The 14,898-nt window shown below is 49.8% G+C and overlaps 5 protein-coding genes across 5 annotated transcripts; 3 read left to right on the top strand and 2 right to left on the bottom strand.

Moving 5' to 3' along the window:
- Nucleotides 1-59: 59 nt before the first annotated feature.
- BO94DRAFT_436105 (uncharacterized protein) lies at nucleotides 60-724 on the bottom strand (the record flags this gene model as incomplete). Its single annotated transcript, XM_025607493.1, has 2 exons — nucleotides 60-545; nucleotides 605-724. Coding segments are annotated over 2 exons (606 nt in total), but the record flags the coding sequence as incomplete, so codon positions are not given.
- A 1,639-nt stretch (nucleotides 725-2,363) lies between these two features.
- Nucleotides 2,364-4,509, bottom strand: BO94DRAFT_607957 (uncharacterized protein; the record flags this gene model as incomplete). Its single annotated transcript, XM_025616549.1, has 7 exons — nucleotides 2,364-2,722; nucleotides 2,774-3,065; nucleotides 3,112-3,535; nucleotides 3,578-3,750; nucleotides 3,847-3,905; nucleotides 3,927-4,079; nucleotides 4,192-4,509. 7 exons carry the CDS (start codon nucleotides 4,507-4,509, stop codon nucleotides 2,381-2,383), a joined length of 1,761 nt encoding a protein of 586 aa, XP_025463239.1. The 3' UTR covers nucleotides 2,364-2,380.
- A 254-nt stretch (nucleotides 4,510-4,763) lies between these two features.
- Nucleotides 4,764-6,549, top strand: BO94DRAFT_569040 (uncharacterized protein). The gene is made up of 2 exons (XM_025614716.1): nucleotides 4,764-5,247; nucleotides 5,300-6,549. The coding sequence occupies exons 1-2, from the start codon at nucleotides 4,771-4,773 to the stop codon at nucleotides 6,374-6,376; spliced, it is 1,554 nt and encodes a 517-aa protein (XP_025463238.1). The 5' UTR covers nucleotides 4,764-4,770; the 3' UTR covers nucleotides 6,377-6,549.
- Nucleotides 6,550-7,823: 1,274 nt separating this feature from the next.
- BO94DRAFT_475791 (GroES-like protein) lies at nucleotides 7,824-8,318 on the top strand (the record flags this gene model as incomplete). Its single annotated transcript, XM_025608577.1, has 3 exons — nucleotides 7,824-7,914; nucleotides 7,969-8,109; nucleotides 8,167-8,318. 3 exons carry the CDS (start codon nucleotides 7,824-7,826, stop codon nucleotides 8,316-8,318), a joined length of 384 nt encoding a protein of 127 aa, XP_025463237.1.
- Nucleotides 8,319-9,244: 926 nt separating this feature from the next.
- On the top strand, nucleotides 9,245-11,169 carry BO94DRAFT_560030 (pyruvate decarboxylase; the record flags this gene model as incomplete). Its single annotated transcript, XM_025614117.1, has 5 exons — nucleotides 9,245-9,347; nucleotides 9,405-10,193; nucleotides 10,398-10,616; nucleotides 10,657-10,751; nucleotides 10,867-11,169. The coding sequence occupies 5 exons, from the start codon at nucleotides 9,245-9,247 to the stop codon at nucleotides 11,167-11,169; spliced, it is 1,509 nt and encodes a 502-aa protein (XP_025463236.1).
- Nucleotides 11,170-14,898: the final 3,729 nt, after the last annotated feature.

Below are 14,898 nucleotides of genomic sequence, written 5' to 3'. Positions count from 1 at the left end.
ATGTAGAATCACCCCTCTCAACCCAGGGCCCGCTTTATTGCTGCCTCTTCTTCCAAGGGCCAGTCCTCCCCAATGTAGGGGATGCAATTGTCGAAGAAGTGATCGAATTCAAACGTGGACGCATAACCTCTCACAAACGGATACGTTGTCGAACAGCCCAGATCCATCAAAACCGACCCTTTATAATTGTCCATTTCCAGATCGTGTGGTAAGATTCGCGCCTGTTTCGCAATATCAAATCCCTCGCGGATTTTCACGAGATCTGCCTTGGTGGGTGGAGCAGAGAGGAAGTCCTTTACAATCGCCCAGCGCGAACCAGTGTAGTACGGATCGTAACTCTCCAACTGGGGGTATACCTTTCTGAGAGACGCCATCTGGCTATCCGACAGATAGATCCAGCCATGACACCGCACAGCCCACGTCCCGTTCAGACCCATATCACAGAGACGAGCAAATGCCCGGCATTCTCGGCTGAAGGGACCGATGAGCTTTTCGACTGTCGGGTTGATACTTGGGTACGAGTGAGGATACTTCCATGGTTTGAACTGGATAGATGATAATACTTAGCCGAGCGAGCGTCACCAGACCTAGAAAAAGTACTTACCACTTTCAGGCACAAGTCCGTTTCCCCATGTTTGAACTTGAATGTGATTGCATCCTCCCCGATGCCGATATGCTCAGGTTGGCTGATCTTGGCTTCTGGGTGGGCAAATCGCTTCAGCAATAGCCAGGGCGTGTTAGGGCCCTGGTATTTTGACGACTTCGGATCAAGAACATCCTGGGAGATGCAGACATCAAGGTATTCATCCATGATGGTGGTGTGACACTGTGCTCAGGATGTTGTGTGTTTGGTTCACAAAGTAGAGAGATTCATCGAATGGCCTTGGATGGGTTTATAAGCCCCATGATGGCATGAAGCAGGTCGGAATGCCTCTGAAAGGGAGAGGGAATTTCCTCCATCGGAAAATCAGACACTTCCGACTCCTTCCGTGGTGACAGGCCAAACCTAGAGGAACCTATCAACACGTCATGCATAGGTACAGGAATAAGAATGGGTGAATGTGTGGAAGGAAGGACTGATGCCGGTAACCGTGTGGTCGGTCAATGAAAGCCGGAATTCCACTGGATTTCCATCACAGCTGGCCCCAATAGCAACACCTTGTCGTACTCGGCCCTACCCTGCTAGCCTAGCCTGTTCTTTCTGGTCCTAACCAGACGTGAGAACGTTTGGAGTAACTTTTGAAGCCATAGCCCGAAGCCACCCTAGACACGCCATCCAATAAAATCCAGATGTTCCTCGGGATAGGTTGGCCTGGCAGATTCTTTTTTTGTTCTTTTTTTTTTCTTTTTCTCTCTGTAACGTTTCAGCTGGCTTCCCCGCTCCTTGTCAAAATACTCTAGGGATGGATGAATCGGGCTATGTTGTCAGTGTCCCCTTCTCACCTCAACATTCCCTCCGATTGTTATACAACATAAGTATCCTCCCGATAGTTGCCTATCCCAATCCCAATACTATCCACCAGTGTCAACCATGCTTTCCACATACCGGAAGGTACGGAGAAGGAAGTAAAAAAGAAAGCTAGCTGATACTCTGGTGGCGATCCTTCGTCGGTTGGAGGGGGGGACAGATGGCCCATTGTCATGTGGTGGTATCCTTTCCTCCGTCCCCGATTCTCGATCTTGATCGATTTGTCCCCCTTAATGCTTGGCTGAATACAATTAATTTCCGTACCGTCATTTATTGCTATGTGCCAAGCAATAAACGGAGCAAGAAGTACTATGTATGAGTGTATGAGTGTATGTAAATTGTAATGACTATTAGCCACATAAAAGAATTATGAATGGTATCTTTCATTTCATGTCCCTCCGGCTGTTGGGGGTGGGGCAATAACTCACACCCTGTCGTGCAACTACTTGTCCTTGCTAGTACATATGACATATTGATTTGTATAGTACACCACAGTGTGACAACTAGCCACTCGACCAAAAGGACATGGCCCCAGCCAGAGACTCTAAGTTGAGCCGGCAAACAAATCAACGGCACCATCAACCAGGGTGGAAATGTGATGATTCGAGTTACAGTGCAGTCGGGGGGAAGGGCGCAACTGCATCCGGGCATCCCATGTGGTTCACTCCACGACCACCCGATCCGTGGGACAGGCTTTTTTTGGGGGTTTTTTGTGTGACCAACGTGGGTCTACTGGAAACATGCAATCAACCTATTTACTGGGTGAGAGTATGTAAGAAGAAATTCATTGGGCCTGAGGAATCGCTAGGATATTCCCAGGGGACGGCGAGTCTCCCAGTATTCCCTGGAGAAATCGGTGGATGCGTCGGCGATATATAGTCTATTATTAGGAACCGTAGATATTGCCCCATCTCAATCCATCCAGTCAAACGTGTTCAACAGTTCCAGATTTGAAAACTCCGACAAGGCACGCTCGTCGGGCAGCGACAGGCTGACAGACTGCGACGGTGGATTCAGACCGCTGGGGGTATCAAGGATCTGGTCCAGACATCGACTCAGAATCCTCCGAATAGAGGCGACTACGTTCCCGCACGATGTTGTATATTGAATCCACTCAAGATACGCCACCAGCAAACTCAGGTCCTGGATGATGACTGATCGTGGGAGGCGCAGATCATACTGTTGCGGGTGGGCGGCTTGTCGTAAGAGCTCCAGACAGAGGATACCGCTGGAGGGAACGGCGTACGACATGGCCTATTCGCGGCGCATTAGATGTATTCTCGCTGGTCTATAAGGTGCACATACCAGCCAGTCAAAGTCATTGTAGAGCCCGATAAACCGGTCCTCCTTCTTCCAGAATATCAAAGACAAGTCCAGCATCTCCTGACTCACGCTGATGAGGTTTTGCTCGGTCACGATGCGGTGCCGCGTTAAGAGACGTTCCAACAGAAACAGATTCAGCAGAAACTCTAGTCGGGTGAGGATTTGCGCGTAGAGGTCGTGCCCGGGAATTTCAGCCCTGTCTACGCTGGCTTTCGAGAATCGGATTGATGATGGAAGCTGCATGTATGTCTCATGAGTTTCTTGTTTCAATTTTCTGCCAAGTGTTAGAGGATACAGATCAGGATAATTGAGAAACGCACATGACTCGATTGACTGATTGCTCGGGTAGGCTATCGGTCATTGCTCCCAGGAGCTCTAAGATCTTATGTCGGATATGAGCGAACATGGTGCGTGATCGAAGGATCGTGGTGGAGTAGATCTGGCCGTTTTTGCTCCACACTTGAGCATCTAATTCGACAGCTGCCGATTGGAAATTGTCTGGTAAGAGGGCGTCATCGCTGAGATCAAGGGGGACACGCGTGGAGGAATAAGCTTGGTTGAGAAGGGGTGGGCGTCCGGTAAAGGTGGAAATGACCTTGTCGATGTTGAATACGGCAGAATAGACTCTTCTTTTGAGTTCATGTTGGAGGGTGAGCGCTTCTGCGTCGGCGCTGAGCTCGCGATGGAGACCGAGGGAGGTGGTCACGGCGACGAGCTCACCATGCTGCGTCCAGCAGGAGAAACCTGTCAATTAGTCTTCATCCGCTAGTTTGACATGCGACGTACTCTTGTCCCCATTCAAGATTCCCTCCAGAATATTATGCTTGTATAACAGATACACGAAGTGCACATTCACAGAACCAAGACGTCTGCAAATATCAATACACAACGATACATAATGCTTCAGGTGAGCCATCAGTGCTCTTACTCCTGTGACTGAGGGATGTGTTCGACAATATCTGGCGACGGCTCGAGTATATGACGACGATGAGATAGCTCCAAACGCCCATTAGGTGTCCAAAATGCCCAGGGTCTCCCATCGCATCTCCGTCCACGTGAATGAGGCCAGCCAGGCGTTTGGATTCTGCTCCGTCCGTAACGATGTCTTACTATTCTAGGTGAGAATTGCAGCAACCTCTATCAAGTCTGACTTAGATCGTCGCAGCAGATTTGGCCGGAATGCACTCCACATCCGCTTTGACGCGTGACTCCCTGCTAATCGGATCCATCCATCGTTCGGGTTGACGTGCTTGGAAAACAGTCCCGCGCAGTCCTGCTCATCGGGTATCTAGTTTGGAATTTGGACACCAAGATTTAAAGCGTGTCTGGAGGTCGGGATCTGAAGCACGAGTGTCGGCTGCTCGCATCGCATTGTCCAGCTCGAACCGATCGCCATCCACAAAGACTGAGGTAAAGCTTGTCGGACCGAGATATTCGAGCGGGCTGTCGATCATGGGAGGAGTCCGCTCCACAGCCTGGTAGCTCGAGGGTGATGGTGCACTTGCCGGATGAACGGGGCTTCTCCGGCCAGGCGACTGTTCTGCAGCATCAGAATTACCTTGCCTTGTTCTGGTAGATTCTTCGCGGTAGACGCACTCAAACGAGTATTTCTGGCATCGTTGGCAGATGGGATGGCTGTGGTGACAGGCCAGTTTCCGTCTCCGGCAGGATTCGCAGGCAGCTTTGCGGCCGTTTCGTCGTCGGAGAGGGGATGGCATGGCGATAGATAGGATGGATAAATGAATGAATGATGAAGCCGTTCGGATGTCCGACAGCTAAGTCCGAGGGAGTCGGAGCTGGAGAGGGGGGATCGGCTTGCATGGTTGTTTCCGATTGGTTGAGCACCCTCCCGTAGGAATTAGGTACCCCGTGACACGTGACCTGAAAGGTCTCGACCATCACATTGTTTATCCATCTATCGTCCATCTATCTATCTACCTGCCCCGTATGTCAATCGGCTTATGCCGGCTCCAACACACATGCCGGAAGTTCCCAGCACCCCACCGCTGAAACCGCGCCGTCTGCTTCGTGGAGAGATCACATACGATGCTGCCAAAGAACACGACGCCAATATACTCCACCAATTGGGTTACAGAGACCAAAAGATCCAGTTTTTCACCCACCTATACCAGCATCGTGGGGTGATCTCGGTCATTGCCGCCCATCATCTCGGCCTCGCTTCTGCAGACGCGTGCCATGTTGTTGATGTGGAGGAGTGGATACATGGGAGCTTCAATGTCTGTATTCGCATTGATGTGGTAGGTCACGGACCAGATCCGGAGAGACAACTGATGATCCGATTTCCCTTGCCCTACCGAATTGGCGAGAACTGTCGCCCTGGAAATGCGGATGAAAAGGTTCGGTGTGAAGTTGGGACCTACGCATGGCTCCAAGAAAACTGTCCGTCGGTTCCTACTCCCCGTCTTTACGGATTTGGGTTGTCGACTGGCCAGACTGTATGCCCGTTGTGACGTACATTGCAAGAAAAACATGGCTTACATCTTCTAGTTCACAAGTCTGGACAATTTGCCTTTAATGCCCCGAATTGTTCAGCGTTTGCGCCGTCAACTACTGAGTTGGTTCGGCTATCCCGTTCCGTCCCATTACATCCAACATCCAACCACGAATCCGGTGGTGCTGAACACGCCCTATATTCTGATTGAATATATTGATCGCTCACGGGGCAAGATGCTTTCGGGGACATGGGAAGAAGGGCGCCACAGTCCCACCTTGCGCAAGACGCTTTTTCACAACATCTCCCGCATCATCCTGGCATTGGCGCGCGTTCCTTTACCAAAGATCGGATCCTTCAGTATCGATGGAAAGGGGGTTTTGAATTTGAGTAACCGACCCCTTACCCTTGAAATCCAACAACTGGTAAATGAACACATTCCTGTTGACATGCCGCAACATGATACCTACATCACCGTCGACTCTTACATCAATGATATCTTCGCACTCCATGAAAGTCGTCTTCGTCACCAGCCCAATGCAATTAATAGTCTTGAAGATGGTTTCTACCAGGCCTCTGCACTGATGGTGATGAGAAGTGTCTGGTCTGGCTTTTTTCGTCGAGATCTCCGCCGTGGCCCCTTCTTTCTTAGCCTGACTGACCTCAACCAAAGTAACATATTCGTCGACGACGATTGGAACATCAAGTGTCTCATCGACCTGGAGTGGGCGTGCTCTCACCCGGTGGAAATGATCCACCCTCCATTCTGGTTAACAAACCAGGGGATCGATTTGATCGACATGGACGACTATGGAAATCTTCACAAGGAGTTCATGGATGCTTTCTCCGAGGAAGAAGGTAAGGTCCAGTCGCTAATCTGCCTCTCTCCTATCTTGCAGCAAGGATGGGAAAGAGGCACTTTTTGGTGTTCTCTAGCCCTCAGTAGTCCTATCGCGCTGTCCAAGATCTTTTATGACCACATTCAACCCAAGTTTTCTAAAGCCCACGACGATCCCGCCTTCTGGCGAATTACCATGCCTTACTGGGCATTCAACGCTATTGATTTCATCGAACAGAAGGTCGAGGATAAGGACCGTTACGATATCTCTCTGCGTAAAGCATTTGAACAATGAAGCTCCGATCACTTTCACTGACTCTGACTCTGTCCCTGTTCTTGGCTCTTGCTTTCCCCACTCCCACCCTGCTCCTGATTCTTCTATCTACCACTGCCTTCTTTCCCGCGTGTGCGTATGTAAATTACGCTCCAAGTTCTTGATATCCTCCATCCCAACAGTCTACTAATCAGATTTCTATAAGACGTACTTTCCATCACGCACCTCTTCCTGCGCTCTCTAAAATCTTATCATTATAATAGTATTCCATCCTTAAATACACTGTGGGATGATTTGACAGCCATCCTGTTGTATAAATAGTATATAAGACTGGAGATAATATAGAGGCGTTCCGTGAAGCAGCTACAAAGCGAGAGAGAAAAAATAGCAGATACTAGAGAATGGATAAGTACTTATCGTATATTCTTCTCACATATATAGTTCTCAATTAGAGATACATCCATTGAAATGGATCGAATCGCCTGATGACTATAATGCACGATTTAGACAACTTAAGGCCCGAGAATTCCCGCCTTGTACATTGTCTCTGACATTCAAAGCAGACTGATTGGTAGTGAATAAAAAAGAAACTCTGGGACTGGAATGGCACGTGTATGTGGTTGAAATTTAGCTCGGGAATCAGTGCACATCTGGGACAGAGATACCAATTAAGAGATACAAGCAGTTGATTTGTTGTATAGTGGCTCGCAGCAGAGTTCATGATCAACCTATCTCAGTGTACTGACCACGCAACTCGCTCCATCTGGCGCTCTGGGTGGCCTGAACTAATGCTGTATGACTGGAGGTGGTCCATCGATACATGTAGCCGGCTATAGTTTCCGGGTTGGGGAGCCGGTGGAAGGAAGCCCCGAAGTTTGCTTTTTTTGCATCGCTGGAGATCAGTTCCGACCATCGTGAACTCAGCTTTCCTCCCTTCACTACATCCTGATTATGCGAGAGAAAGTATCCCCGAAGTCATTTAGCTGCTCAGCATGGCTACCAACCCGGAACCAGACTAACAACAGAAGAAAGCAGTTATCTGGCAAGACCACATGAGAATCAGAGGGTTACACCAGGCCGGATCTCTCATCTGCCATTAGTCTGTCAAGCGACCCACATTCTGTGTCGATCCTGAGACTCGATCGTGGATGCAGGGATTATCATGATAAGAGTTCTACTCCCATTTACAATGGTGGATAGCATCTGCATGGGTGAGCAGTATTCTTCTTACGTGCTTTCTGATGTGATAACTATGCATATTGTTGCACTAGGCCGGAGATACCAACCTTGCCACTTCGACCCATTGTACCTTGATAGCTTCGTTGGTGGAAGGAATACCTCGAAAACAAGCAAAATGGCAAAAAGCAACAGCATAAATAACAGCCGGAGAAGCCCAGTCCAACACCGAAATCATCCTTGCATCAAGCTCGTACAGTTCTTCCAGTCCATTAAAATCACCAATATGGCAATGGTCCAAGCTGACACAGTGAATGGGGTCTGCAGCACAACCACAATCCCAACCATGCAGTGGGCACAGCTGTTTTCGAAACAAGGCTCAAGTCAAGACTACCGTTATGCTCTTCCTCTGTTGGAATCCGACTAAGTCTTACCAGCTATAAGCTATACCCAGATCCCAGTGCGATCAATTTCCCCCGATGAGATCCTTGTGCAAATCAGATATTTAGGCGTATGTCACAGTGATCTGCACGCTTGGAAAGGAGCCTGGCCCGTTGAGACCAAAGAAACTCTGGTTGGTAAGTTTGGCACAGTGGCCCTTGAGAAATTTGCAGTTCATTGACATTGCGTGAAAGGTGGTCACGAAGGCGCTGGAGTGGTTGTGGCACGAGGGGACAACGTTAATCGAGTATCTGTTGGAGATCAAGTTGGGGTACCGGTAATTCTCGTGTTGGAGACTTTTCACCCCCAGTTGACACCTATACTAAGATGCCTAGTGGATCAATGAAACCTGCGGCAGTTGTGAGTTCTGCAACGAGGGTGATGAGCAGCTCTGCCCTGATGCCCAGATCTCCGGATACACCGTTGATGGCACCTTTCAGCAATTCTGTGTTTGTCGAGCCACAAATGCCGTCCGCATACCAGACGGAACTTCCCTCGAGGCAGTCGCCCCTGTGAGTAGAATTCTAATTGACCGTGTTGCTGTCCACCGTGTGGCTGATATCAGGGCTGACCAGATTCTATGTGCTGGGGGGTCTGTATATAAGGCATTGAAAGAAAGTCACCTCAATCCCGGACAGACTATTGATAAGACTGTCACCTTGTGACTAAGATGCAGATCAAGACTAATTATCGACCACAGCTATTGCAGGAGCTGATGGTGTTCTTGGCACATTGGCTTGTCAGTATGCCCTGGCCCTTGGATACCGGGTCCTTGCGCTTTCGACGGGGCCCAGAAAAAAGACTGTGTTGGTGGATGAGATTGGAGTAGACTACTTCGTGGATTCTACGGCTTCACACCAGAATGTGACTGCCGAAATCCAAAGGCTGACCGGGGGTGGCCCTCATGCAGCCATCGTGGTCGCATCAGTACAGGCGCCGATCAGCCAGGCACTCCAGGCAAGCTTGTTGAGATCCACCTGCTATCTAGCTTGACACTGATGTTGTGCCTAGTTTGTACGACCAAAAGGGACTGTCGTCGTAATGGGCCTTCCCAACAACGCTTTGATCCAGGCTGACGTGTGTTCTATGATCTCCAAGCAGAAAATGATGAGGGGATCTCATGTTAGCAGTTCAGTCGAGACCGAAGAGGCACTGGCAGTGTATGTACAAAGCCGCTTTCACATGCAATATCGAATATACCCTCTTGAGGAACTTCCCATGGTGTTTGAGAAAATGGAGCAGGACAAGACGCAGGGACGGACTGTGCTGGAGATGCCTACTCTTGAGGCCACCGCATCACCCAAATATAACCTTGGGACATATTTGGCATACAGACTGGAAGAGATCGGGGCTAGGGATTACTTTGTTGTTCCCGGTAGGATTCGGTGTGCAAGTGGTCACCAGTGATGCGATGCTAACTGGCCAACATCAGGAGACTTCAACCTAATTCTCCTCGATCAGATATTGAAGAATGATAACCTGCGAATGGTGGGCTGCTGCAATGAGTTGAATGCCGGCTATGCCGCCGATGGCTACGCACGAACGTCCTCGAGCAAGGTGGCCGTCGTCTTCGTCACCTTTATGGTTGGAGGCCTGTCGCTGCTGAATGCCATTGCAGGCGCATATTCAGAGGGCTTGCGAGTCATTGTGGTATCTGGAGCCCCTTCATCGCATACGTATGGCCAGGACAGTCTGATCCATCACACTACCGGCCTGAAAGATCAAGACCAGGCGCTTCGCATGTTCGAGCAAGTCACCACTGCCTCTGTTCGGCTCCAACGCGGCACCGATCCTTCCTCTATCCTGGACCAAACGCTTATTCAATGCCTTGTCGACTCCCTCCCCGTTTACATTGAGATACCGAGCGACATGCCCGAAGACCTCTGTTACCTCCCGGGGCCTCTCCCTCTCCCACGGCCCCTAATGCCCGTCCTCAACAATCTACAAGATGCCTTTACCCTATTCAGCACGTATTGGCAAACGACTCAGAACCTCATGATCATCGTGGTTCCCTTTGCACGGAACTCTCTTACCCGCAACACCCTGATCTCCCTCATTGAAAAACTGGGATGCCCAGTATTCTGTCAGCCCGATGGCAAATCCCTAATCCCCGAATCCCACCCTCAATTCCAGGGAACATTCTGGGGCATGGCATCCGATCCTGCCTGCATGCAGAAGGTAATGGAATCCGACTTATGGGTAGGCATCGGCACCCGCTGGGGTGACTTTAGCAGTCTCCAGAAACCCACTCCCCCGGAATTGCATCTCCAGTCCGATCATCTCCAGACCCCGGATGGCAAATCCGTCGACTGCATCACCATGGCCGAGCTATGTCATCTCGTGATCCATTCCGATCTTCCCAGCCACCACTGCACAAAGCTTCTCAAAAGCCCTCCCGGCATACCGCAAACATAAACTCACTCAGAACAACACAATCCTCCTAACGTCCCCATAACCACATCATCAATCCTAGACGTAATCGAATCCATTCTCCAACCCAACGATACCCTCATCGCCGAAGCCGGCGACAGCTGGTTCAACTCCCAGACAATCCATCTCCCAGACGGAGTCGACTACCAAATGCAATTGATCTACGGTTCAATAGGATGGAGTCTCCCTGCCACATTAGGATGTCAGCTAGCTCGTCCCCATGGCCGAACAATCCTAATGATCGGAGACGGAAGTTTTTCAAATGACGGCCCAGGAACTGAGCACGATGATTCGACTGAGAATGAAGTCTGTTATCTTCATATTCAATAATTTGGGATATAGAATCGAGGTACCCCCCCGCCCAACTCTCCCCTATTCTACCCCGACCCTAAGTCCAAATCCAAAGCCCCACTCATCCCCCCCCAAACCAATAAACTAACCAAACATACAAAACAACAAAACAGAGCGCAATCCACGACGGTCCCTACAACTACCCCAGCAACTGGAACTACTCCCTCCTCGCCTCCTCCATGAGAAACATCTCCCACAGCCCCGGAAACGGGAATAAATACCTCACCGAGCAGGAGAAAAAGGACCAACACAATCCAGCCCTCGTCTCCATGCGCATTAAAACACAGGGTGATTTACTCATCGCCTACGAGCGAATCTTATCCGAGACGGAGAAATTATTCCTGTTGGAATGTTGTATCCATCCTTGGGATATTAGTGAGGGGTTGAGGAGGTTTGGTAGGCAAGTTGGGGGATAGATGATGATGAATCGGAGGTTTTCTTTTGAAGGAGGAGGGAGGGATAGATATACAAAGAGATAATACTGGATTCGGGGGTATGTTTTCACTCTTATCATCTTAGAATGAACATAGGGATATTACTTTTGTGGAAGATGAATGAAAGATAGATGACTTATTCTGGAATTTGAATTTATCCCAGTAGATTAATATTCGTTGTTCTTGGGAATACTAAGGTAGGTAGGTAGGTAGCAAGTCCAGCCCACACACCCGAAGACAATGTGGAGGATCGAACTATTGTTCTATCTTTTTGGACAGTCTTGAGAACTACCTGACAGAGTTCGGAGATGATTTGGATTGGAAGGGATGGAGTCGGTGACAGTGCATGATAAATGATTATATGTCTTTGTTTGATGTTGTATTGTCTGAATTGGAGATTACTGTTATAGTTGATGATTTGGATCCCAAATTAACCGGGGGGATTTATATATCGGTACTCCAGACTCTGTTACTGTTATATCATGCCGCTGATGCCCTCCTGTCATTATTAGCGTTGAGTTCTAACAGTGCCTATTCATCGGCCGACTAGGGCAGACAGAAGTTGTTATACACCCCTTCCAGATTGTCAGACTCAATCTGAAGCTCATCAGAGAATAACCCTAAGCCCACTCCTTTCTTGATTATGTCAACCACTCAGGGTTGTCCGCTGGTGTATGACTCTGCGGATCATCATCACAATATACAACGCGGTATGGCATTCTCGACAGCCAAGGCCACCGGCAGGTCAAGGCCCCGACATCCTCGCCAATCTTTCATGGAAGCTCCGCTGCGAAACTGCTGTGCAATATGGTCATTTCGATCCAACCACACTGTAAATCTCTCATCACAGAAACCACCCCGCGAAGTAATCTGCATCACCTCGGATTTCCACGTGTTCATACTTGGTATCATACTACTGACTCTACGAACAACACGCAAATGCTGAACGAGGTGGTCCTTGCGATAGAATATTCGAAATCCCAGTGATTTCCCTGACATGTATTAAAACGGCGGGTCTCAACACGAGTCTCGATGAAAGGGGTTGGTCGCAAAAGACACAACAGCCCGTTCCATTTATTGGATCGCTGTAGAGCGAGCCATGGGGAGCACAGGTGAACTGCTCCAGGAATAGGTGCAATGATCTCTCATGTCGAGTCCGGTCATGTTTATGCGGAATATATCCATGCAGAATGTGCATTGAAACGGTCTTTTATTGCTACAGCCATCTTCAAGGTTCTTGGTCAATGGCGACGCCGGCATCGTGGAGGTTCATTTAGGTAAAAGCGACTGAAAGGCTATATTGAGATGCATTCGATGACACGACCGATTGGGCATCATCGCCGGCCGACGATGGATTTTTCCGTCTCTCACTGGGCTCCAGACCTCCCTCGGACAGATCACCATTTTCACTAGATGCCACCGCATCCATGATGTCCTCCAAGAAGGGGGTTCTGTTTGAGTAGGAGAGTCCTCCCAGCGGTCAAGTGGATTCAAGCATGACCATTGTTCGTGTGCTGGTTCATTCTCGCGGAAAGAATCAACGGATCTGCGCATCGGCATGTTGCTGGACGAGCTGCCAGATTTCCTGCGTCTCCGCGAATTTGCAAACCAGGTCGACACCTGTGTGGCTGTGAGTCCGGTCTCTTGGGCCAAGGAGGCCTTTTCCTGTTGGGTAGGATAGGGAACGACGGTTCAGCCATGTTTTTAGCACGTCGACGGCATCAGACCGGCGTCATGACCTTTGCGCGACGTGGAGCTATGAGACCATTTCGATGCTGGTGGAGGTTAGAATTGGTCTACCTGGAGCGAAGGCACATCTGCATATAGATCCGGCATCAATGCTGACGAAGGAAACAATGGGTCAAGGTCAAAGGAACTTGAAGGAAAGGCTACCGCGCTTGGGAGTTCACTCGAGCCCATAGTATGAAGGAAGTCATCATCCCCCCTAGCTCCGTGCTACCCTGGTTGCACAGTGGACATGGTGAGTGCATCGGAGAGAAGGCAGCCATCGAGATCGGCGGAGATGGACCCGAGGCTCGTCTTGTCGTGCGCCCTTGCCATTGCTGTTTTGGGTTGAGTGTCTCTCGCAGCCTTGTCCCCGGATTTCGGGGGAGGAGGTGAATAACTGTATCTTCCTTGATCCAACTCTACACATCCAAACCATGCTACGTGGCACATTCAATATTGACAACGATGTTTGATTGTTTCTATCCCCCCATTTGGGTGACAGCCAAGGAACACCAGTGGCAAAAACCTTGACCAGGACGTACAGAACTGCCGAAACATGACAAAGGAAAGGTGATACGACAGTGAAAGTAGATACATGACCGACCCCCAAGCCCCCTACCAAGATGTGTCTAATAACCTGGTCAGTACTCGGCACCATCAGTAAAAGGCCAACTTACATTTTCCTTATTCAATTCTTGCTTCGCCGCATTGGGTATTTTTAGCCAGCCTGCGGAACCATTAGCGTTGCCGTTTGAGGAATATGGCTACTTACAAACTCGATCGCTTACTGGGCCTGCCACATAGCGGCTACTGGATATTCCCCCGTTCGGTATAACGTTGCTATGTGATCGAATCGACGTTGGTGGTAGATCGGACGGTGAGCTGTTGAAACAATCAGTTGATGTCCTATATGACAGAGAAGTACCTACATGAGTGTCTATACGATATAGCCTAGCGTGCAGTGCGGACGATTGTTTTTAGCCAGCCTGTAAACCGTCAGTACTGAACGCCATCCGTGGACAGGCATGCATACAAGCTCTGTCACTCACTGGACCTGCCCGCGGTTCCAGGCATCAAGAGGACGACGAAGGAGTAGTGGTTGATGGTGTGGAGTAGGGAGGGGCATGAGTATGAGTGGAAAAGCACTGTTTTGATGTCAGAAAGGTTCATATGGGCACAAAGTGACTTACCAGAGCATTTCCCTTGTGGGAGCTGACCGGCGTGTGGACTGTTGTGTTTAGCCAGCCTACCATTGTCAGTATCCCGAAGCAGCACGTCCAGTAGTCGATACTCACAAGCTCTGTCACTTACTGGGCCTGTCCACGGTGCGGGTTGATGCTCAGAAAGGAGGTGATATGCACATCCCTGTGTGTGGTTAGTAGCCCACAACCCTGCCTTGACACAAGAGCCAACAGAGAAGCTCTTCGTGTCCACCAGCAAGCCTAGACGGCAGTTAGCAAAGCTAGACGAGAGCGAAGACTCACCTAGATCAGTGTGTTGAGAGACCAGTGTGAAGCAGAGGCAGTAAAAGGAACGATGATAGAAAGGTGCGATGTGCCCTGTGAAGGGAAGACAAAGAGCAGATTAGCAGGGGAGGAGGGGAAAGGAAGAAGGGATGAAAGAAGGGGGAGGGGCAGGGCCTTTTCTACTAGTCCGAGGGACGAGAGCCTTCCAGGCACCGGCAGGGAAGGAGCCAGACTACGACTTCCTCTTCGGGAAGGCACGGCCTGCATCGTGACGAGAGGAGAGCGTAACAGTATCCAGTGACGCAGATGGGTCATCAGGGCGGTCTCCATCAAGGCTCGACCTTCATGGCGTCGGCTTGTCGAAACAAATTGTCGCCCGGTTCAATCAATCCATGGGGAAAGCGTAGCTGGGTGAAAAGGGAAGAGCACGACAGTCGGGGAGCATCGGGCATCGCAAGCCATGGCGATAGTACGGTCACGGGCACACCGGCAGTCGACCTTTCCTAGCGAACGTAAT

This window comes from Aspergillus sclerotioniger, assembly GCF_003184525.1.
Source record: "Aspergillus sclerotioniger CBS 115572 chromosome Unknown BO94scaffold_33, whole genome shotgun sequence".
NCBI lineage: Eukaryota > Fungi > Ascomycota > Eurotiomycetes > Eurotiales > Aspergillaceae > Aspergillus > Aspergillus sclerotioniger.
The sequence above is the reverse complement of the archived record's forward strand: the minus strand, read 5'-3'. Positions and strand labels throughout refer to the sequence as shown.